Source organism: Herpailurus yagouaroundi, unplaced genomic scaffold (assembly GCF_014898765.1).
Source record: "Herpailurus yagouaroundi ecotype Mexico unplaced genomic scaffold, PumYag 29, whole genome shotgun sequence".
NCBI lineage: Eukaryota > Metazoa > Chordata > Mammalia > Carnivora > Felidae > Herpailurus > Herpailurus yagouaroundi.
The window spans coordinates 40,278,075-40,302,536 of record NW_024412377.1 but is presented as its reverse complement, the minus strand read 5'-3'; the positions used below and the strand labels follow the sequence as shown (position 1 = coordinate 40,302,536).

At 41.7% G+C, this 24,462-nt stretch overlaps 1 protein-coding gene across 5 annotated transcripts in view; it reads left to right on the top strand.

Annotated features, from left to right (window-relative positions):
- The window catches only part of ARL15 (ARF like GTPase 15), a 409,325-nt gene that overhangs the window by 116,780 nt on the left and 268,083 nt on the right, over positions 1-24,462 (top strand). Inside the window, exon 1 of one of the 5 annotated variants that reach the window (XM_040496893.1) lies at positions 6,622-6,717. The exons of the other annotated variants lie outside the window; for them this stretch is intronic. Within the exon in view, the coding sequence (XP_040352827.1) occupies positions 6,670-6,717 (48 nt within the window). The 5' untranslated portion in view covers positions 6,622-6,669. Of the gene's footprint in view, positions 1-6,621; positions 6,718-24,462 lie in introns of those variants that run through there. 5 annotated transcript variants of the gene reach the window in all.

Below are 24,462 nucleotides of genomic sequence, written 5' to 3'. Positions count from 1 at the left end.
TTCTCCTTACCATCATAGTTTTTCTGTCTTGTTTCTTCCATAGTTTGGGGTTGGGGGGGGGGGGCGCTTTGCGGTACTTACCTAAAAACAACAACAAAAAAAACAAAAAACAAAAACATTCAATCTCTAGGGGGATGGGAGTCATTAAACTCAGGCTAAGGAGAACTTATTCATGTGACTTTAAAAATAAAGTTATGGAGCACCTGGATGGCTCAGTCGATTGGTAATGAAAACTCTTGGTTTCGGCTCAGGTCATGATCTCACAGTTTGCAGGATCAAGCCCCACCATTGGGCTCTGTGCTGACAGCGGGGCCTGCTTGGGATTCTCTTTCCCTCTCTCTCTCTCTCTCTCTGCCCTTCCCCTCCTCGCCTGTGCGTGCTCTCTCTCTCAAAATACATAAACTAAAAATAAAAAAACAAATTTATAATCTGTTTTTACCATATACTCTGGTACCGATAGTTTGGGTCGTGAGGGAATCCCTTCTTGCTTTGAGTTTTTCAGCAGGTACATATCTTGTTTGCCTGCTTATAATCCACGTGATTTTACATTCCTGGCTTGAAGCTTTCTAAGGAGCCCCAGTTCGTAAGAAAAGATCAGAGAGGTGGTCTGTGACTTTGGGTTACCTCACACTCTGGAAGCACAGACGCTTGCTCCTCTCATGATGACGTGGCAAGCGAGGAGATGTTGACGTAGAAGGAGGTGGACCTGGGAAAAGAAACTGCTACTGATTCATTACAAAGTTAACATTAAGGCCCTGGTCTTACTTTCTTACTTACTCTGGTCTTGTTTCTGGAAAGCCGTGGATGTGAATTGAAGACGAAACCAAGGAAATCTGTAGGGGTCATGAGGATCACTTAACACCCCTTGGCCTACTCTGTTTGGAAGCCCTGAGGTGGCAACAAGGGCACGGGGTTGTGTATCCCATAATTCTGCAACTGAGCTGCAAAATGGGCTAGGTAAATCCAATTGGGGAAGGTAGGATTTTTGATGTTCTAACAAGTAATGTTTAAATAACCCTGTGAGAACAATCACTGTGAAAGTATAATGGTGGCTCAAGTTATTGCATTGTCCTTGGGGCCCCTCTGTCAGAGAGTGTGGGGAGGAAGAGAACTTCATAGAAAGTTCGTCAGCTGCAGTTGAAAACGTCCACCGCAAGAGTGAAATTCGTGGCACCTAAGTCGTGGTATTCCTGTATTTTCCCTGCAGTTACACCGTAAGGTGATGTGAAGACAGAACGACGCTGACCTCTCCCTAACCCTAGCCCAAGGTTACCCTTTCTAGAGACTTGGTTTATAATTGTATCAACTACTTGGTGAAAGAGGATTTTCTTTTTCTATCCTCTCCATGTAATTTCCAGCACCCTAAACTGGTCTGTAAACATCTGTTGATTCCACAGCCTGTTTCTTAATTCAAGTCATGGCATAAGTTTTTCCTTCTCCGGGGTTTTCGTGTCTTGGCTGTGTCTCAAAGCCTGAGGTAAGCAAATTTGGATGTAGTGCCTCTGACGAGGGCTTGTCGTTTTCGCTCCACCATTATGCTCTGTGTGCTCTAAGCCTTTTAAAATAGCTGAATGTTTTCAATAAGTGAATGAGCCGCCGCTGTTGGGACTTGCATTTTTCTCCCCCCAAATGTTGAAGCACTGACTGAATCTTGTCGGTGCAAAGCATCCAGACCTTTTTTATGGACTGCCCTAGATGGATTGCTTGTAAGAAATGCAGGCAGGTAAAAGGATTAGTTTTAATTATGCTCAGAGCTAGTGTGATCATGAAGCAGGGGCAACCCCTCCTGTTGAGGTGCTTTTTCTGTGACACCGGCCTTAAGACATTACCTGAAAGGCGAGTTAAGAGAGCAGTCCCTTAAAGTTCTTTCCTTGCATTTGTGAGCTGTTTCTCATTACCTGGAGAGTACTCAGGCAAGTTCGCGCTGCCTTTTCACAATGAAAGTCCAGATTAGTATTTCCTCCCCTTTTCCTTCTGCCTGACACGTGCAATTCCTAATTCTTCTGTCAGCACAGGTTCAGAGTGGTCTCCTGACGTGAGACCAAGATGGGATCTACTTGAATTACTCCACATGCGTTAACATCTAGAGAGACCAGGAGGACTTGGTCACCTAAAGAGGGAATCCACTCGGGAACTGGGAATGACCTGTCCTCTTTACTGTTTCTGTTGGTTACTCGTTGGGGAGTGGGGGTGAGGGTTGGGGGCGCAGACCAAGCTGAGTTATTTGAAAGTGGGATGGGGTAAGACTGAGACCTGATCTTTCTCACTTTTGTGCTTGTTTGCCTTATATTTTCTATAAGTAAAAAGACTATAATTTAAACATTTTAAAGAGATTATATATTGCAAAGCTGGACCAGTATGTGTGGCAGTCAACTATTTGTTTTTGCTGTTGATCTGTATTCCAAGCGAAATTTCCCATGACGTCACAAGAATGTTTAACTGCTTTTTCGTTAGGGTCCAAGCTATATAATTTTAACAGTTGAGGCTTGTTTACCTGATTAGGGTGTACAGACCTGAGAGAGGAATATGGTCTGAGAGAAACTTTAACCTTTGATCTGAGTCCTGATGGCTTTTTTATTGCCGAAGATGCCTTTTGAAAGAGTTATGAAAATATCCCTGTATTCTTAAATATTCAAATTTAAATTTGAAACGGTTAAAGTGACTTTAAATAGAATAGTGATGAGTTCAGTCTAAAATAAGTTTCTTTTAAATACATAGTTGACCTCCTAAATTTTAGTCTTGGACCAGCCAAAATGCTCTATAAATTTTAACTTCAACAAGTAATTTGTGTACCACATGCTGATTCCCTTGGGCCATTCTGGTGAGCTGCAAACTCAAAATCTGCTAAGTTTTGAAATGAACTGTTTTTTTTTTTTTTTTTTTTTTTGGAAAACTATTAGATCATATAAAAGTGAAAAGTGTTCTATGACCTAAAATTTCATGATTTTGAACAATAAAGATAGAACATGTAACTGGTGGAGAAGTGGAAGAGAACATCTGAATGAGACCTGAAACTGACGAGGCTTTGCCTCAGAGGTATAGAATGTTTTGTTCTTGCTGTTGAAGAGTGTTCAAACGATTTGGACTGTGCTAATAAACTTCAGTTTAGTGTGTTTTAAGTTAAAAAATGAAGAATAAAACAGAAAACCAATAACACCACCAATATTAAAGGAAGTGCTAATCTTACCAGTCACAAAGAGCTAAAAGCAATACATCTGTTTCCTGCAAATATTACCCTACCACCTGGAACAGGTGTCTTTACTGCTCAAGAATCAATATAATATATTTACTGGTGTTTTCTTTGGAGTTTAAAATTTTCACCCTTTATTGTAAAATTCATATGAATGAAAATACAGTAGGGCTGATGATTTGGTTTCCTTTTCTTCCTTCACTCCTCATTCCAAGGAGGCTTATATAAGTAAGCAGTAACTCGAATATAAATAGATGTTTGTTCACATTTGTAAGACTTCTATTTCAATGGATGTACTTAAATCTCTCATAACTTAAAATTCAGCATATCTCACTATGGCTGTTACATAATTCCATGCTTTAATAAAGAATGAGAGCTGGCATGAACATACAAATACCAAAATGTTGAATAACAACCAGAATCTTGTGTTTTCTATTCTACCCATACCAAGAACAGAAATTTTAATAATTGTATAAAATAAGCTTGAAGTAGCATGGTATAACGATAGCAACAATGATTGTCTTATTTTGGGCTCCTCTAACAAAGCAGTGCAGAATGAGGGGCTTAAACAACAAATGTTTCTTTTTCACAGTTCTAGAGACTGGAAGTCCAAGAGGAAAGTGCTAGCAGATTCAGTGTCTGATGAGGGCCTGCTTCCTGGTTCATAGCCCAGTCTTTATGCCATGTTCTCACGTGGTGGGAGGGACAAAATTGTTCTGTGACATCTTTTATATAAGGGCACTAATCCCACTCATGAGAGCTCCATCCTTAAGACCTGATCACCTCCCCAAAGCCCTACTTTCTAATACTGTCCTATCAGAGGTTAGTTACCATTTCGAATTATGAATCCAAAGGGGAGACCTGAACATTTAGCCCATAACATTAGTAATTAGCACTTACTGCTTTATTGCCAAGGTAATATTCTGAGTGCTTCGTATTATAATCAACTTAATCTTACCAATAACCAAATAATTATCATCATAGTCCCAGATCATAGTCCCAAATATCAACTGTCCCAGAGAAGTGAAATGATTAGCCAAGGTGGCTCAGCTAGTAAGTAATGGAGCTGGGCAAGAATCAAACCCAGAAGTTTGGTGCTAGAGTTTGAGCTCTCAACACCTAAATGGTAGAAAAAGTGCAGCCCACAACCCCCATCTCCCACCAAGCAAGGCTGCAATCTTTTTGATTAATGTTTTGGTATTTTGAGGGTTAAGTATTTTCATCTAGCTCTAAAGTCTAAATTCTGTATGGTTTAAAATTAACCATGTAACAGCCAGCTGGAGACTGGTTACATCAATTTTAGGATGGTCATACAGTAAAAATCTGTGCTGACATTAAAAAGAATTCAACTGTTACTACACAGAGGATTGTCTGTGATAAATTAGAGAAACAGTTAACTAGGTGTATATATGCATACAGGGATCACATTTTTTGTGTAAAAAGAGAAAAAGGCATATATATACTAGCGTATGCATAAAAAAAAGTTGAAGGACCAAACACCCATAATCTTTAGGAGGTTAGAGTGTGGAGGAACTTTTACTTTTCCTCCTTATTACATTTGATTGATCAAATTATTCTTTACAAGTATTACTTTGAGCATCAGAAAAAAAAATAGAAAAAAATCAAATGGACTAGAGAGAACAGAAGTTTTCCTAAAACATGAAGGGTTGGGCCAGTTTTTAGATTAATGGAGACAATGAATTATTTCCCTCTCTAGCCTGTGGAGATTTTTATGGCCTCCATTATAGCCATAAAATTGTAGCTGTTTAAATCCTATTTTGTAAAAAAACAAAAACAAATTCCTATTTTGTATTCCTGTTAAAATTCTCTTTGCAGGATTCCTTATGAATAAAAACAGGGTAAGGGTTGGATTCATTTTATTTCCCACGTTTTTATGAATTATCTGAACACAAAATTTTAATGTCTCTTTCTGTTGAAAATAATCCTCTTGAGTCTTGCTGCCCAGGTAAATATTGACTACAGGTTGCTCGATTTTGAGAGGAACAGCCCAATTATGGGGATGGGGGGATGTTATGAGGAATGTATAGCTGTGACTCAAAACTTCTGATTCTAGAAGCTTTCAAGCAGCTTTATCTTTTTTCCTTCTATAAATCAAAATATTCAGACAATGGTTTTCATTCTTACAAAGAGCAGTTAGTATGTAAGTGTTCGTATCTCATTTAAATTTTTAAGGTTTTTTTTGTTTTTAAAGTTTCAGAGCGAGTGGGGAAGGGGCAGAGAGAAAGGGGGAGAAAGAGTCCCAGGCAGGCTCTGCACTCCTCTCAGTGTGCCAGTGTGGGGCTCGATCTCACAATGGAGAGATCATGACCTGAGTCAAAATTAGGAGTCAGACTCTTAACCGACTGAGCCACCCAGTCGGTTTTTAAAATATACTTTAAGATATATACCTTAAAATATATTTAAAAACAAAAATTAAAGTGAGCTGTCCTATATCTGTTATTCTTACAAGATAGTTTTCAAAGTCTGAGAGCAGGAATACCTTCTTTAGATCTTTCTGAAACCTGCAAGTAAATTACCAATTAAAATATGGGTAGTGAATAGAGAATCTGCTTCAAAAAAAAAAAATGAGTGTGAAACCTTCATATTTTCCATTAATCCAATCTAATTTTGATTCTGGGCTATTGCAATGGATCTATTCAATCTGCTTGAGATCAGCCATGATTAATTTTGTTCATTGATTGACACATTTCACGAACGTACTGTCAGATGTGATGATGCAAAGTTGAATAAATGATTTAGAATTAAACCTTATATGTAGTAGGGAAGAAAGACATTCAGTCATTTGGACATGTGTTGGCTTGACTGCAGTGTAGTAAGTAGATCATTAGCAACATGAAATAATGAGAGTGCAGAGTGTAGCATGAGCCCGGAATGGGGAGGTGGAGTTAGGGAAACCTGGGCCATGAGAAGTGAGAACAATATTGCCTCTTGGATAAGAGGAATATGGATTTACTCTCTGAGTAAATAATCATCCTGAGTGTCTCAGGAGGTCTGCATATCGTTTCCGACCACTAGTAGAGGTGGGGACACCCTCCTGTGTGGGACACCCCACTCTGGGCCAGCCCTTTGGGAATCAAATCGCATGACGGAAGGTCTCCTCGGGAAGTTCGTGCAGCTGAAAGTAGAACTCTTCTGCAGTAGAAGTTAGATAACGGGTGATTCATTTTTTGTATATGATGTATCAGGTATGCTGAAGTAGATTCTTTCCAGGCTTTAGCCTTCTAGACAGTGTTTAACCTATAAATAACAGTGTTTAAAAGTACAAAACTATGTAAAGTCATGCTGTCTTCTATTATCCAGCCCCTCTCCTCACTTTAGCCTAAAGGTAGATAGTGCTTCCCCCAACCCCGCCCCCCCACAGGTCAAAGATTTTTATTAGAGTAAAACTAGAGAAAGATTTTTCATTTTAGGTGGCTGGAAAGTACATCCAGCTGAAAACCATCAACCATTTAGACTACATGCTTCATTTGAGTTGTGTTTCTGGATGCGAGTCAAATATGACAACTGTGAGTTTCATAACTTTTCTAACTTGCTTCAAAAATGCTTTGGGGCCAAAATAGTTCTGAGGTCTTTTCGTCCTCTCCTGGTGAGGCCCTCTGGAGGTTATCAAGGTCAAGACTATGTTGCTGGGTTTCAGCACCTTCCAGGAGAGATGAGGAAGCCATGTGTCTTAGGCTTGCTTCATCTCCTGTCCTTGCCTGTGTTCTCCCAATCATGATTGTCACTTCTTGTTCAAGGTGAACATCTCATTGGGTCCATGTCTCTGACAAAGAGAAACCAATAATGTGTTATGTATTTTGTCTGCTTTAGCAAAGCTCAGGTCCTTTCATTAGAGTTGCAGTTTGTAGACTATGGAGAGTAAGTTAAGGGGAATACATTCTTGAAGGTTGAGTGGATAAGGAGGAGCTATGGAAAGTAATAGTGGGAATAATTCCAGTGAGTGACTGTCACTGTCAGGATTCTACAGTGTTCACGACCATAATCTCCCAGTGAACACTCAAATCCAGGTGGTATTGTCTGTTTGGGGAATTATTTGTGGTGTTGTCATCAATGCTATCTCAGCTGCAGGTTATTAATTTTTTATTCAATCTTGGTTAAGGATAAAAACTGTAGGGCGCCTGGGTGGCGCAGTCGGTTAAGCGTCCGACTTCAGCCAGGTCACGATCTCGCGGTCCGTGAGTTCGAGCCCCGCGTCAAGCTCTGGGCTGATGGCTCAGAGCCTGGAGCCTGTTTCCGATTCTGTGTCTCCCTCTCTCTCTGCCCCTCCCCCGTTCATGCTCTGTCTCGCTCTGTCCCCCCCCCCAAAAAAAGTTTAAAAAAAACTGTATAACCATAAATCTGAACAACTTATATAGAGCCATATGAGCTATTTCAGTGACTCAAATAGTTGATTCAAAACCTGTGTTGTGCTAGACATAGTACTTAAGTTGAAGCAGTTATAGTTCTATCAAGAAATAATGAAAGTGTTGGATGAGCACTGGGTATTGTATGTAAGCCAATTTGACAATAAATTATGTTAGAAATTAAAAGAAATAAAGCTTGGGGTGCCTGGGTGGCTCAGTCACTTAAGCATCTGACTCTTGGTTTCAGCTCAGGTCATGATCTCGTGATTCATGAGTACAAGCCCTGCGCCAGGCCCCACCCTGACAGCATAGAGCCTGCTTGGGATTCTCTCTCCCTGCCCCTTCCCTGCTCATGTGTACGCACTCGCACACGCTCTCTCTCTCAAAATAAATAAACTTTAAAAACATAGTGAAGGCTCTATTGTAAAACAATAGGGATAGAGGATGTATACTGAAGAAATATGTAAGAGGTAGAACCAGTGGGAATGGGGAGCCTTCATGAATTGTGGGCCGCGTGAATGAGAACGGAGTGAGGATGTTTAAGAGGTTTCGAGCTTTGGATGATGGGTTGGATGGTGCTATTTACTAAAGTAGGACAGAGAGGAGTGACAAACAGATGAAGGAATTAATGATCAATTTGGGTGTTTGAATACCTAAGGGATATCTAGATAAAGATGTCTCATAGGAAGCTTAAAAACACTAGTTTGGTTCTCCAGAAAGATTGAAGCCCGAACGTAGAATTTGGAAGTCATCAATATAGTTGAAGGAATGAGAATAGAAGGAATGGCCCAGGTCAAACACCTCGAGGGAGAAATAGTATTTGGACATGAAAATAGGCCCTGCATTTCCATCTCTACTATTCCATTGAGATTATCAAGATCACCAACATCCCAGCTATTCCCAAATGTAATGGTTATCTGTGTGTTCTGATCTTAAGTTACTACTTAGAAGCATTTATCTTAGTTGGTCACTGTCTCTTCCCTCTTGAAGCACTTAATTGTTCTTGACTTTTATATCATTGTTTTCTAGTTGGTTCCCCCACCCCACCCCATCAGTCCCCTTGGTTTCTCCTCTTGTGCCCAACTGTAAAGGCTTGACAGCTCCAGAAGTCTGCGTAGGCCTCCCTCTTCTTTGTCATTGGCATGACATTAGTGCTGTAATTCTAGAGGAAGACAAAACTTAGCAAGTCGGATAAAGGTTTAAGATACACCAAAACCAATAGGATAGGATTTAAGAGGATGTGTTTCTTCTTCATGAAAAATATGGATAGAATATAAACTCCATTGACCTCAAACTAATAGGCTAGGAAAAAATCCAAATGTGCTTGTAGAGGATCTATGGAAACTATTCAACAAATCAGTTTAAAAATGAACCAGACCATGTTCTAGTTGCTAGGGATACATCAGTTAAAAACATGCAAAAGCTCCTGCCCTCACAGGACTACCATTCTAGTGAGGGGAGACCGACAAACCAATGAGTAACCAAATTAGTGAATATGTAAGAAGGTAAGTGTGGAAAAACATCACAGGAAGGGGGGGATAAGGAACGTTGTAAGGAGGGAAGAATATACTTTTTAACAAAGAGTAATTAGAGCAGGTCTCACTGAAAAGTGATGTGTGAGCAGAAACCCAAACCAGACAAAGAAGTGACTGTGAATCATGTATGTATCTTGGGGAAGAACTTTCCAGGGAGAGGCAATGGCAAGTGCAAAGGCCCTTAGGTAGGATTATATCTTGTGTGGTCCAGGAACTGCCAAGAGACCAGTTTGCCTGAGCAGCTGAGGGATGAAATTGTAGGAGGGGGCGGGGATGGGAGGGATGGAGGTGATGGCCAATTTTATAGGACCTTACAGTCTATCAGAAGGGCTATGATTTTTATCTTGAGTTGGAACTGGCCTTAGAGGACTTTGAGTAGAAAAGAGCTATGCTACATTTTAACAGGATCGCTCCGGCTGCTGTGTTGTAAATAGATTCTGGAGAGGGTAGAGTGGAAGCAGGAAGCCAATTGCGAGACTGTATAGTCTCCCTGTCCCCCTTAGCTGTTGGGGATACAATCCAAGGCCCCCAGTGAATGCTGGATACCTCAGATAGTATTGAACCCTATATATAGGTTTTTTCCAGTACACAGATACCTATGATAAAGGTTAATGTGTAAATCAAGTGTAGTAAGAGATTAATAGGACAATTATAACAATATACTGTAATAAAAGTTATGTGGATGTAGTCTCTCAAAATCTTATTAGACTGCACTCACCTTCTTGTGCTGTGAGCTAAGATGCCTGTGTAATGGGACGAAGCCGGGTAAATGATGGCCGCTACTGACCTGCTTGGGATACTCTAGAAGGAGGATCATCTGCTCCTGGAGTATAGTCCATAGTGCATAACAGTGCAAGGTGAAGCCATAGGGGAGGGGAGAATAATCCAGGCAAACAATGATTGTGTCTTAGGCCAGAGTAATAAGGGTAAAACATAAGCAGTAGTTAGATTCTGGGTATATTTTGAAGCTATTGCTGGCAGAATTTCCTGATGGATTAGAGTGTGGTTTGAGAGAAAGAGAAATACCAAGGATTATCCCAGGGTTTTTGACCTGAGCATGAATGGGAGTTACTGCAAAGGGAGGAGGAAACGGTTGGGAACAAGTTAGAAGTGCTACTCAGGGTGTGTTCAGTTTGCGATGCCAGTTAGATATCCAAGTTGGAGACAGGTGGACTGGACATTTGCATATGAACTTCGAGTCTGTGCTGCAGGTATAAATTTAAAGTTAAAAGCTTCTCAGCGTACTTGGGTGCCACATTTGGTCAAGCGTCGGACTCTTGATATCAGCTCGGGTCATGACGTCACAGTTTGAGATCCAGCCCTACCTCAGGCTCCATGCTGACAGCTCAGAGCCTGCTTGGAATTCTCTCTCTCCCTCTTTCCCTCCTTCTCCCCAGCTTGCACGTGCGTGCATGAGCTCTCTCCCTGCCCCAACACCCCCCCCCCCAAAAAAAAAAAACAACTTTAAAAGCTTCTAGAGACATGGAAAGAATGTGACTAGATGAGATCAACAAAGACGTGAATGTAGATAGGAAAGAAGTTTTAGGTCAGCCTCAGATATTCCAGTGGTAAGAGATTGGTGAGATTAAGCAACTAGAAAGGAGCTCCTTTCTCAGAGAAAATCCAGAAGAGGAGGAGTTAAGTGAGAAAGCTGTGAGGAGGAAGCAGTGAGAATTGTGTTAATTGAAAAGGACCTGTAAGAGCATGGCTGAGATTTGACCATGGGATCTAGTAATGTGGACATCACTGGTGACCTTGAGAAGAAGAGAGCACCTGGTAAAACCCTGATAAGAGTGGGTTCAGGAGAGGAAGGAAAGAGAGGAAATAGGATTCTTGTAAGTTGTCGAGCTCTAACAGAAAGCAGAAAAACAGAGAAAGTGTGTCCTAGAGAGAGTCTTTCTTGCTTTCCTCCACCTTCTTCCCCCCTCTTTTCCTCTAATCCTCCTTTCCTGGTTTGAGAAATAGCAGCATGCTGTGTATGGGTGGGAATTACCCAGGAGTAAGGGGAATTTGGATGAAGGGGAGAGGGGAGGGGATAGCTGGAGCATTACTCTGAGTAGGCTGAAGGGAATAGAATCTGGTGGGAAGACTGGTTTTTGAGAAGAGCAGTATAGTTCATCCTTAGAGCTAGATAGGAATCCATTAAAATGCAAAGAAATGCAAATCTAATGAATTAATGAAATAATTTAGGTACAACCTAGAAGGGGTATTGTATTGCTGATCCAAATCTCAGGGAACAAGTAAGTAATAGCTTGACTCTGGGGTAGATGCCCCTTAACAAAACCATTTTTTAAGGCCTGGCATTTCTATTAGAGGGACTTGAAAAGGAATTCTATACATGACTGATAAATATTTGAGTGAAGAATCCAAGTCATGATTTGCTGTCAGAAGTCTTTGGTTGAAATTTAGAATTATGTATAGACATGAAGTAAATCAAACTCTCATTATTGGTAATTTCATGGTAAATTTGAAATAACATTTTAATTTTTTTTAAGTTTGTTTTTTTTTTGAGACAGTGTAAGCAGGAGAGGGGCAGAGAGAGGAGGAGGAGAGAGAATCCCAAGCAGGCACCACACCATCAGCATGGAGCCTGATGCCTGGCTTGAACTCATGAACTATGAGATCGTGACCCGAGCCGAGATCAAGAGTCCGTCATTTAACCAACTGAGCCACCCAGGCGCCCCTTTAGTTTTTGGAATTAAAATATTTTTCCTGTCATGACAGTTTAACTGTAATTCCAATTAAAATGATCAAATTGAATAATTGATTTAAACTTGTGATTTTAGTATAAATGTTTTTGTAATCAGAATTGAAATGTTTGAGAACTTAAGATCTACCAAGTTTTGTGTTTAATTTATTGGCGTTATAAAAATTTAGTGCTTGGAAACCTTTGCATTAAGCAATCAAAGTGCTTTAAAAAGAAAATTGACTATATTAAATTTATAAATACAAGTTTAAAATTTAAAGGGAATTTAATGAATTAAGTGTGTTAATGGGACCAAATGTTAAAGTCCCCAATAAAAGTGATTGCTGTAATAGGCTAAGTTTAGAAGTACAATGATGGGATTTGTAAGAAGCATAAGGAACAGTGAAGTTTTTACATTTTGGCTTTAATAATATGAACGTTAGTTTGCAAAAGGGGTCATTTCTTACAAGAATACCAGGAAAACTCCTGTTCTCCTCAGTGTATATAGCCTCCCCAGGTGACATCATCCCTGGCTTAAAAACTATCCAATGATACTAGTATTTAATATATCAATGCTGATCTCTTCAGAACCCCAGACTAATAGGCATCTCAAAAGTAACTAAAACCAAACTTGTAGGGCATCTGGGTGGGTCAGTCGGTTAAGTGTCTGACTCTTGATTTTGGCTCAGGTCATGATCTCATGGTTCGTGGGATCAAGCCCCATGTCGGGCTCTGTGCTGACAGCTCAGATCTGCTTGGGAGTCTTTCTCTCTCCTTCTCTCTGCCCCTCCCCCATGTGCATGCTTCTCAAAATAAATTAAAAAATAAATACAATAAAAGACTAAACCTCACCAAACTCTTTAATTTCTTTAACACTCAATACCCCCCAAACCTTAATTCCTTAGCTGTTAAAGCCAAAACCCTAGGTGTCATTCTAGACTCCTCCTCATTTTAGTTATAAGAAGACTCCATCAGAATCCTGGCAAAAAAAAAAAAAAAAAGGTCTATTCAAAGTGGGTAACTTGAAGAGAGTTAACTAATGGGACTATACAAAGATGTGGATACTGTATGAGGAAACCACCCTTAGTCCCAAAAGGGCAAAGTGAGGGAACCCTTTTGGGAACCCAGAGACAGGGCTGATTGGAGGGGACAGCCTGATTGGAGCTGTGGATGTCACTCTCAGGATGCAGCAGGCCCTCACTGGCCCTGCAAAGAAGGAGCTGAGGGAAAAAAAAAAAAAAAAACCAAACAAAAAACACCCAATTTGATTCTTTTTCCCATCTCTTTCTGGTGCCTCCACCCTGTGCAATCTGACTAGAAGCCAAGGCTCGGGTACCCATCTGTGCAGTCCGTAGAGGCGAGCCTCCAGGCCCACGGAGCAGGTTGGAGAAGAGCGGAGGCAGGCCAGCACAGAAGACACCAGCACAAAGGCTCTTAAAGCCTGCAGTACATTATTTCTGGGACAGACCTTAGTTATTTTTCCCCTCACATATTTTCTACATTTGGTGTCCATTTCCTATTAAGGAGATCTTTGAATTCCACCTTTCTTCATGGTTTATGACCCTTTTTCTGTGTCTCTAACCTTTTTTTCCCCCCCTTGAGCAATGATGCCCCCATCACACCTTAGGGTACCACGGTCTCCTGAAACACTCTACTAGTCAGGCAGAGGTCTTGGAAGGTTAGCCCAGAAGTCTTGTGAACTAATAACCTTTTTATGACCAGATAATTTGACTGTTAAGTTGTTAGAAATTGTGCTAAAACTGAAGAGATTTAAGGTGTAATTATTAGCAGTTGACATTTTTAGTATTGGGTGGTTGGTTTTCTAAATCTTCAATCTTTGTGAAATCTCATTGTTTAAGTGAAATAAATGTTGGCCCTTTTAATGTAAGCATAGAAAATTCTCAAGCTGACATTCAGGAGAGCTTCAGTATTAGAGGTAGCAGTTGGACCTGAAGCCATGTCCTGTATCAAGTCAAAGATGTACTGATTATTTAGTGCTACCTGATCTCCCCTTTTAACTCCTCTTGCCTTTCCCACCTTGTTCTGTGAAAGTTTGAAATCCCACCTTAACCTGAATTGAATTTAGAGTATATCCTTTGCTCCTATTTGATCAGATTTTATTGGATCTCTTTTTATTACTTCATCCATTCGCTTCTCATTTCTTTCAGAGAAGGACTAGGTATGTCTTATAATAAAAACCCAAGAAAGCATATAACAGATATGTGATTTGAGGGGCGCCTGGATGGTTCAGTCAGTTAAGCATCTGACTTCGGCTTAGGTCATGATCTTGCAGTTCGTGAGTTTGAGCCCCGCATCTGGCTCTGTGCTGACAGCTTGGAGCCTGGAGCCTGCTTCGGATGCTGTGTCTTCCTCTCTCTCTGCCCCTCCCCTGCTCGTGCGCGTGCTCTCTCTTTCTCTCTCTCTCTGTCAAAAATAAACATTAAACAAAATACGTGATTTGACATTGTGTAATGTAGCATTTCAAAATCTCACGGTTTAAGATATTGTATCTTCTGTACTTTTTGAGGGTGAATAGAAATGTCCAACTTGGAATGGCTATGGAAATTATGGAAAATTAATAGGATTGAAGAGAGCTGTGGTTTTTTATTTTATAGATGATTTGAAAGTCTTGCTAATTAAGAAAATCTCAGGACTTTTTTTATTCTCGCCCATACCCCAGTGCCATCAGATAAAGTAACAGTGAGGTCTTACTTCACTAAATCCAGAATTAGTTAAGACTGAAATTCTTTGTTTCAGAATTTTATGTAGCCGAGAATACTTGGATTTTTCTGGTGATGTCTTATTCCCCTTGTGATTCCCAGATGAGTCCTGATCCTCTCAGATACATTTTATGTACTCTTTTGGTGATGAATATTTTATCTCTGCCAACACTGTCTCTAATTTGTCCAAGCACAATTCCCTGGAGGACCTTTGTATCCACTATTATTGTAATTATAAAATCGATTCTAACACTAGATTCAGTCATGAGTATACCCTTTCTTGCTTATGGAGAGCCATGGGGAAGTAGAGTCCATTCAGGTGGAGTCATAATTCCTTGTACAGAATGCAATAAATTATTTCCACAGATTCACCAAATGAGACAAAATGTCCTTACCAAAAAAAAAAAAAAAAAAAAAAAAACCCAACAACAACAGGCCTTTATCTGTTTTCTTTCCAACCTCCTTCCCCATACTGTTTTTTTAACATGCTATTTTACTGCAAGCATTCAGATTTTCTTCTTTTTTGGGAAAGCTGAATTTGTGAGCCAAAGACTATGGGTTTCAAGATTTTTTAGTTTTTTGCAAACCATAAATATGATTGTTCTTTTTTTTTTCTGTGCATGTTCCAGATGAGTAGTTTTTTTGTTGTAACAGTTGCTTCACAATTATGCTGTGATTTGCAAATCAGAAAAGGGAGACTGGAAGGATTATATATTAGACAAATATGTTGAAAACCAGAATGGTCTGTTTTTAAAAAAAAAAAAAAAACAAAAAAAAAAACAACAAAAAACAAAAATGCCCAGTCACACATCGTTAAGGAGTTTGTGTCTGTGTTCTTAGTGACCAGCTATGGCACAGATGACTACCTGATTTTTCATTGTTGTTTTTAATTAACGAAAGCTAGGTACCTGCACATCTCCAAGTCTGCCCTATCCCATTTTCCACCAAGATATCAAAGCTGAAAGGAAAGCAAGAATACGCAAGTATGGACATAAGAGGTGTCAGGCATTAGCCTCCTACACATACACAGCCAGCCCTCATCTTCCTAGATGTAATCATTGATCAGTGCGAGTATGGAAGGAAGACAGAGAATGCATGTAGAAGACAGCTGAGTACATAAGTGGGACGTTGAGAAGGCAAACATGTTTGCTCAGGAAAATCCAAGCCAGATTTTCCACTAGCCCCCATCCTGCCCACTTCCTTGAGTCAGCTGGACTCGCTCTTCTTGGCCATTCCCAAAGTTCTGGCATATTCTTTCAGAGTAAGTCCGTGGAATTGGAAGATCAACAAATGCTGTTGTATTTTCTGTCTTTAAATTGTAATAATAGAAAAAGTCTGCTGTCTGTTGGGCCAAAGGACAAAATTGCGGTTGGTATTGGTTTTGGCTGCCCTGCAAATGAATGCTTTATTTGTAATCCCACAGGAGCTTGGTGTCAGGGCTCCCTCCTTTCATTGCTGAAGGTAGGGGACAGCCATTTTTGTTCTCCGCTCCCTGGCAGCCAGGACCCCAGCATGATGCCAAGGTTCGTTTGGTGGGATGCTCCAGCCTGATGCTCAGGGACACCTGGCTGGGGCAGTCAGAGGTCATTCCCAACAGCAGTGGATGCAGGGTGCCAGGCAGCTGGTACAGGGGCGACTCCTAAAGTAGCAGCTGCTGCCATGTCACTGCCATGGGCTGCCTGGGTTCTTCCTGTTCTTCAGCTTCTTGTCCATTCTGTGAATTCTCATTATCCTTCTGTTTACCACCAGAATCCTGTCTGGTACAAAAGAAAAAGGACACTCCTTTCAAAAAACACTTAGGATGTTCAATTATCCTATTTTCCGGGTAGCTTGAGACGTCCTTTGATGGGAGTTGGTGCCTTCCTTGGCCAAAGAAAGTGATTGACCAGACTTCATTTGGTAAGACTCCAGATAAATCTGTCAGGCCCGTGAATCCCTCTGAGGTCTTCAGCATTCTGTTTAAATGGGACCTGTATTGTCTATATAATATATATGGGGACATAATTTAAGGCATTCGCACCTATATTCCAGGGAATAAAACGGAGCAAATAATAAATCAAAATGTTTCTAGCACAAATTAAGTCCATGTGCTGCTTCTAATATTCTGAGGGAACGGAAGATTACTTTTGTTGGTACTTCATTTTTGATCAGTGATTTGCGGGTGCTGAAGGAAATCTGGTGATATCTTCAATGACCTCAAGTAGAGCTGCCTTAATTTGTGTTGAGCATTTGTGAAGTTTGACAGTAGTCGCAAAGTGCCTCTTTAATAAAACACACCTTTAAATAACTCTCAGATTAATTCCAGCTCCTAAGGTGAGAAGATGGCTTGAACTACCGCTGCTGCCAGCTCAGCTGTAGATCTGAGCTCCCCAGCTGTGCCCTCCCCTCTCCCCACCTGCTCAGACTCTGCAGTCAGAATCTGTCTGACACGTGTGTTGATGTGCGAGGCGAGATCGCATCTCGTTCACTGTATTGGCTCCTCGGCGCTAGACCATAGTAAACATTCGTCTCTGTCAGCAGTTAACAGCAACGTGATTTGAGGACATGCAGGGTTTACAGACCCTCTTCTGCCTATTATGCTTTTGTCTAGGTCTGCATAGACATAGGAGATTGACATTCAGAGAATTGGTCTAGCTCTTAAGATACACCAGTAATGTTTAAAAGCTGTTTTATAGGAGTTTCCTCCTCTCAGGTAACAAAAACAAAAAACAAAACAAAAAAACAGTGATGGTCTCACTCTGCCTTATATCACAGTCCCTTTTAATAGCTGTTACTATAGCAAACCAAAGGACTGTCTACTGGTCCTTAGTCACCATTGGTATTTTGGTATATCATATCAGAACTTTGACCAAATGGGTACTAAAATAAATCCAGACCCTGAATTATCTTTACTCTGTGAAGGATCCTGATTGGTCAGAAAAATCAGTTCCTTTTAGGAAAACCTTCCTCGAAGTGAAAAACCTAATAAGTCATGATGGCAATATCTGTTGACTGAGCACTCTTCTGAGCATGTGGGGTATGGTACCTCATTGACCACTCCCAAGAATCTGTGAGATGATCCTCACTGTCTAGATTAGGAAACAGAGATCAGTGAAGTAACTTCTTCAAATCCCAGTGGAGCTCAGTTTTAGGCTTGTCTGACCTTGCACTTAATAAAGCCATGAGGACTTAATTAAGTGGGGATCTCATCTTACCACATGGTGGATGCGGTCTCAGCCATTCAAGTTCCAAAGTGGAATTAGTATTCAGGTGCTCGATGTCCTAGTGGGGGAAGCTGGACTAGAAATCAACTTCAAAGAATGGTAAGTATTAGGATGGTAGAATAGAAAAGGCACTAAGGTAGTTAAAGAAGGTCATCTGAATCAGACTGAGGGCACAGAGGTCTTTCGGAAGAAATTACTATCGAGCTGAATTTTGAAGGGTGACTAGGAGCCAGCTAGAGGGAGATAGTGGAGAATGATGTGTAGGCAGAGGGTCAACTCCTTGGCCTTGGAGCACGAAACAGACTGGAACGGGACCTGTGCACATAGATCTGTAGGACTGGCATGGAGGTCACGTATATGGTTGAAAAATAGCCCCTATGTATTATAAACTTACAATTTTAAGTTTTGTGCATCGAACCCTGGTTTAGGTGCCTTACAAACATTACAACCATTATCTCTTGTAATCATTATAACAGCCATTAGAGATCGCAAATGAAGGCAAAGTCCACATCATAAAGACCCTATCTGCTTCAATAAGGAACTTGGACTTTATCCTGACAGCTCTAGGTGGTCTTGGAAAGATTTGAAATCACAGGAACGACTTGATGTGTTTAGGAAAGATCTTTGTTAAGATTTTGGAGATTTAATCGGAGTCTGGTAAACCTGAGGTAAGGAGAACAGGCTGTGTTGTCTAGGAGATAGTGGTGATGTTTTGAACAAAGGCTTGAGGGCCAGGGGGCTACAGGGAGGGGGCAGAGACCGAGTGGGGAGTGGGACGGATGAGCAGAGATTGGTGACTGATGGGATATGTAGGCCTGAGGTCCATCTTCATGGAACCTAAAGATTACTAAGTAAAGGAATGCTCTGTTGTTGCCCAAAATATGGGAATAAGATGTCCACTGTCAGGGGCTACTAGAAAACCCACTTGCTTTTGGTTGGTTTTGCTTCTCATCTGTTATAAGGCTCCCCGGCTCCAGTTCTAAAAGCACCAAGAGCAGAGAGAATTTGCTTTGTTGGGAACTTTCCCGGGGATTTTCAGAGGATGGTTAAACCCACTTGAAGGTCTACCGAGGGAGCCTAGCTCTTTCTAAATGTCTTCATTCCCTGACTCTTCCTAAGTGTACAGAGGATAGAAAAATACCCTTGGCAAGGAATATTATATATTTTTATGCCCCACTTTGCATCTAGAAATGTTCTATTCAGATAGTGACCAAAAATGAGGTTTGATACAAAATGTATTAATCTGTTTAATTTTCTGCTGAATTTTGTGTTTCTTCACTCTTAAAAAAAAAAAAAAGTTTCTGTATTTTTGAGAGAGAGAATGAGCGGGGGAGGGGCAGAGAAGAAGCGGGGACAGAGGGTGTGAAGCAGGCTCCACACTGACAACAGCCTGTTGCAGGGCTCGAACTCATGAACCATGAGATCGTGACCTGAACCCGAGTCGGACACTTAACTGACTAAGCCACCCAGGTGCCCCTTTCTTTGTTCTTTAGGAATAAAAAATACATGGTCTGAAACTGACCCCGGTTAAGCCGTAATTAGGGTATGTTTGTGAATATTGCATAGAAAGCTTGGGTCTCCTTACCCAAAGTCATGCCTGGGAAATTTACTTCTGGTTTTATTGTATAATTATGTTATTTTAAAAAATTGATACTTAAAAATGAGATATTTCATGTAGCCATTATAAGAGAAGAATTACATAGTAAAAATAAGAGCCTTATCTTCTACTTAGCTACCTTTTTGAGTTTTAAGGAAAAAAAATCTATTTCCAATATGAGAAGCCCTGAAATTTTAGAGAGCTAGGAATATAGGAGAATCTTGAATTACAGTCTTTCAATCTAATTATCAGATACATGCCCTAACTTGGAAAACCCTACTTCTGGTTCGTCTTGAGATGCTCTTAGCAGGACTTGTGAGTCCCGCTGATCTAGGAGGACTGATGCACAGGCGGGGAGCCACGTGGGCCCCTGGTCTGGCTGAGCACAGCAGCAACTCTCTTCCATTCAGGGTCTCCGATGTCTGCTCCTCTGCAAAGCCGCGAAGCCAGTGTCTGTAGCTGCTAAGCATGAAATCCCCTGCTTCTGTTTGTTTCTTTTGTTGCCACGAGTTAATAGGGACAGAGACAGGAGACAGACCAGAACAAAGCAGAAATAATGGAGTATTTCACCCCAAAAAGGAATGTGGATTGAGAAATACAAAGGGGAAGGCAAAGACAGACTTCGTGTCCCGAGGCAGTGTGATGTATTGGCCAGAAGCCTCAGCCCTGGGACAGTTCTGGGCCAAAGCCTTCATCAGTGAGCCCGGAGCAGCCCACATGGCCGAAAGGTTTGACCCATCTTCTGTAAAAACAATTTATTGTTTTTCCCACTAGGGTCTTAAAGGGCCACAGGATTTTTCACCTCAAAAAGTGGATTGCTCTTGTGACGCGGCGAAGAGTCTTCTCCTGGGATCTGCCTGGTGATCATGGGCCTCTTCACAGCCAGCTCCACCCACCCCCCCACCCCCCCTGGCTTCTTCTATTGCTATAGGTGCTGTGTGAATTTACATTTTTTTCACTTGTTTGCAAGGACCACTAGTTACTCCAAGACATTGCAGCATATTTGAAACTCATTTTTCTTGCAAGTAGAAGGAAAGGATTAGCCAAGAGATTGCATGTTACGGTTTATCTCCTTCACGTGTATTTCTACGCATTCCAGGTTATTCCTGTATTTTTCTCCATACTCTCCCCCAGTACAGTTGATTTATTTTTTGTATTTGCTTATGTATTTACTTTATTGAGGTATAGTTGACATACACATATATTTTAAGGGGGAAAATTGGGAACTGTTATTTAGAGATTTTCTCCCCCCCCCCCCCCCCTTGCTACCGTGCTTAGAATCAGAAATCTCTGCGGCAGCGTGGGCTTCTCTTAATAGACAAGCTTTGTCCTTGCCAGAGGACAAAAAATGGTTAAGTGAAAGAGGCCGACAGCAGGAGAGAGAAGCCAGCAACTCTTCAGGGTCCCCTCGCCTCCCTCCCAGCCGGTCCCCTCTCCGCCTGCCCTCCTCCCTAAGTCAGCCGTGCAGGAAGCAGGTCCCCCGGCTCCACTGGGAGGAAGATGCAGGCCCTTGAGCAATAAACTTGACAGTGCAAGGAAAGCAGTGTCAAGGCTTGCATCGTCCCCTTCCTCTGCCAGGGATCTGTTCTCTCACAGAGGCAAACTTCTTCAAAGTTCTCATCTCCTTGAAACCACCGAGACACCCCGTTTCTGGGGCTCTGATCCCTGACTCCAGACGTGGCACCGAGGCTGAGAGGACATGAGTAGGCCTTCTGGAACCATGCAGCCCTGGTGGGAGCTCCAGCTCGGTCGCTTGCTAGCTGTCGCAAGTTCACATCTCTGTGTTGCCCTCTACACAGGATGCATGTAATGTCTTTTCCCTGTACGTGGCACACACTCAGATGTCAGAGGCTTCCAATCCTGGCCGCTCTGAGGCAAGTTACTTAATATCTTTGGGCCTCGGTTTCCCCCATCTTAAAGGGGGAAGCGCTTTTCTCAACGGGTCGTTCAAGGAGTGAGTTAACACACACATATCACTTCTATCTGGTGCTATTAGTAGCATTTGGATTTGTTTTTAAGTTTTAGGGGCAGCCATCCTTCCTCGTATGTTTTCCAGAAGCTTTAGATAGCTGCTATGCGTGTTATGACAAATTTTGGTTGTATTTTCCACAGACAGACCCACATTTGACTATTATGCACTTGGAAAATATTTTATTTTAACTCATATAATTTTAGATATTTAAACACTAAATATCTTGTTATTTGGACATGTTTAGTATTAGAAAACACTTCTAGAAATGGACTTCCTTTTAAAAACTTCTTTCATTGCAAGAGAGCGAGGGTCAGAATGTACAGGTGTCTCCTTTTGGTTTTAAAACCAAACTAAGAAATAAATCCACTTCAGGTTACGAGTGACTCATCTCTTGCTTTTAGGTACCAACTAATGAGTGTTGTGTTCATATAAGAAGCATTTATGGAGCGCAGTGCCAGGCCCCACCCTAGGACTCCACCGAAAGACTTGGTTATTTGCTGTAGGAACTCTGGTTTTTGTTTGGTGAGACCCGTATTTAAATAAGGAGGAGATAGTGTGGGGTTCAGGCAGTGACTGCATGGCCCTGGGGGAAGTCCCCAAGCTGACTGAAGAAAATTTTCCAGCAACTGTACAGAGCTTCAATCAAATTGAAATCATGCTCAGAATAAAATCTTGTATTCATGATGAAAAACAGAGCATCAATTGAAACAAATGCCATGTTCCCAAAGGCTAGGGACTTAAGGACACGGGATGGTAGGAAATACTGGCAATGCAAGGGCCGGTGCCAGAGGGGGAGGATCTTGAGTAAGACTCTGTCCAGAATTGACATGTTGTAGGACAACTCTGCTTCTCTGCTTTCAGGGCTGGCCACCCTTGGTAGCTGTAAAATGCAACTTTTTGAATCAAGGATGAACAGGCCTTGGAGTCGATGTGTCGAATTCTATCATCTGCTTAATTCTTACTGTTAGGAAAACAAAACAAAACAACAACAAGAAAAACACCTGGCCTGATACTTCCATGCTAGAAGTGTGTGTCGTGAACCAAGGAGGGAAAGAAGGAATTAGCTCTCTGGGGTCACTAGAGAAGACTTTTCAGAGGAGTACCATCAGAGCAGTACCTTGACCAGTACCAAATTCCTAGGAATTTGCCAAGGAGAGGAGTGGAAAGAGCCTTTCTTCGGGGGGCACAGAACCGGATCATGAGGGGGCTCAGACAGCTGGAGGAGTGTAGTGAGTGAGTTGGAGGGTAGCTGGAGTCATGAAGGGGGGAGATGGAGAGGGAAAGGAGATACACAGTTAAGTGCTTCATTAGTGCTTTATGGTGCCAATCTGTGGAGTAGTTATCCGCTAAGTACCTATTATGTACGGGGCTCTGCCAGACCTACCAAAACGTCTGACGCTGTCCCCAACAGAAACGGAGACATCTTAAGATCATCTTGCTGCCTTGGTGCTAGGCCACCTATCTGAAATACAAGCCCTTGTTTAATCTTTGCAATTTAATCTTTGGCTTCCCACCTCCCCCCACCCCCCACCCCCGCCCCCCGCAGTACAAGTCATCAGTCTCCTTTAAGCAAATATTGCTAAGGTTTTTGCTTAGGCCTTTTAGTTAATCTGCCTTTCTGCTAAAGATTATATGATTATATGATTTGTCCAAAGTCTACGACGTAGATATTACTGGTGATTCCGGACTTTGCCCTCTCTCAAGACCTTGGCACACCGTTTCCTCACGTGCGACATTGGTGGAAGCTTGTGGATTTATGCTAAGGGGAAACATACTGCGTCCTGGCACAATCAGAGATACACTGGGTCCTTTTGAAAAGGAACGTGTCATAACAGACCCTGTGTGAGAAGACCTGTGAACTGAAGCAGTCTAGACAAGAGACCGTGACCTTGCTTGCACACGCCCCTCCCCCCCCCCACCCCCATGGTTACAACGCAGACTTCTCCCTGCTGCAAGCAAGGGCCAAGGGTTGCGTGTCTTTAGTGTCTTGGGTTGGACTGGAAGGGGATGGAGCCCTCTGGAAGCTGCTGCGGCCTGGCCAAGGGAAGTGCCAGTGTCTGGGCTGCATGGTGGGCTGCCAGGCCCTTGCCCGAGGAAACGACTGTCACCTAGGATGCCTTAGGGAAACGAGCCTCCTGATGAACAGTGATGTATCGCTCTGGTGCCTTTCTTGTAGCAAAATGCATTGAACTGATGCCTCCTAACGTCCTCCTGAAGAAAGGAAGTGGCAGATAGTGTTAAAACATTACTGGTTAATCACGAGGAAACTGAAGCATGGATAGGTTTATGGAGGCTGAACAGAGCCACACAATGCCTCACTGTCTGGCCTGGGAATGGGGCCTGAGTTTGCTGCTTGCTGTCAGGACTGCCGACGGCATTGTGTTTAGCATTGTACGGCAGTGAAAGGGGCTTACTCTTAACAATGCAAGAGCTGCTTTAGGAGACAGACACAATGAACTTGGGTACAGTATAGTCTAGAGGCCAAAATGAGTAATTTTAAGTAAATGGACTATGAGATCTGAAGCTTCATTAAGTTTTAAAATGAAAAACAAGTGAAAACTGTAGAGTTTTTAGGAACGGACTCAAAAAAACATGAACATTCTTTTCCCTGTTTGAAATAGCATATTTTTAAGAGCCTTATTTTGTTGGCTCAAAATCTGACACTACTCCTGCCAAGCATAGGATTTATTTATTTCAAATAAATATTCAAAGGTTCTGTGATTTATTTCAAAGATTCTATCTTGTAATGATTGTCAGTCTAACCTTTGTGCCTTTTATGTTCCGAAATACCTGATTTCCATAGACTGTGGTTTTGTGTGTGTGGTGGAGGGAGGCTCCCCCCTCCCCCCCATTTAGTTTGAGTTATTCCAGAACAGTTGAAAATACAGAGCCTGGAACTCAGGAAACAGATTTGGGGGAGAGGAGACATGTCATGTTAGGTGTCTTAACCATCACTGTGGAGAACCTAGAGGAGATGGAAAGATCTGTGTGAGTACAGTGTCACTGCTAAATTGCTTTTCATGCCAAAAGTGCCTTAGTGACCTAGAGAAAAATTAACAGGTGATACAGATATTGAGTTTGGCTGCAAACATTTTTACATTTTGGATTTTAAAAAGAGCATGAAGGTGAGGGTGCCTGGGGGGCTTAGTCCGTTAAGTGTCTGACTCCGGCTCAGGTCATGCTCTCATAGTTTGT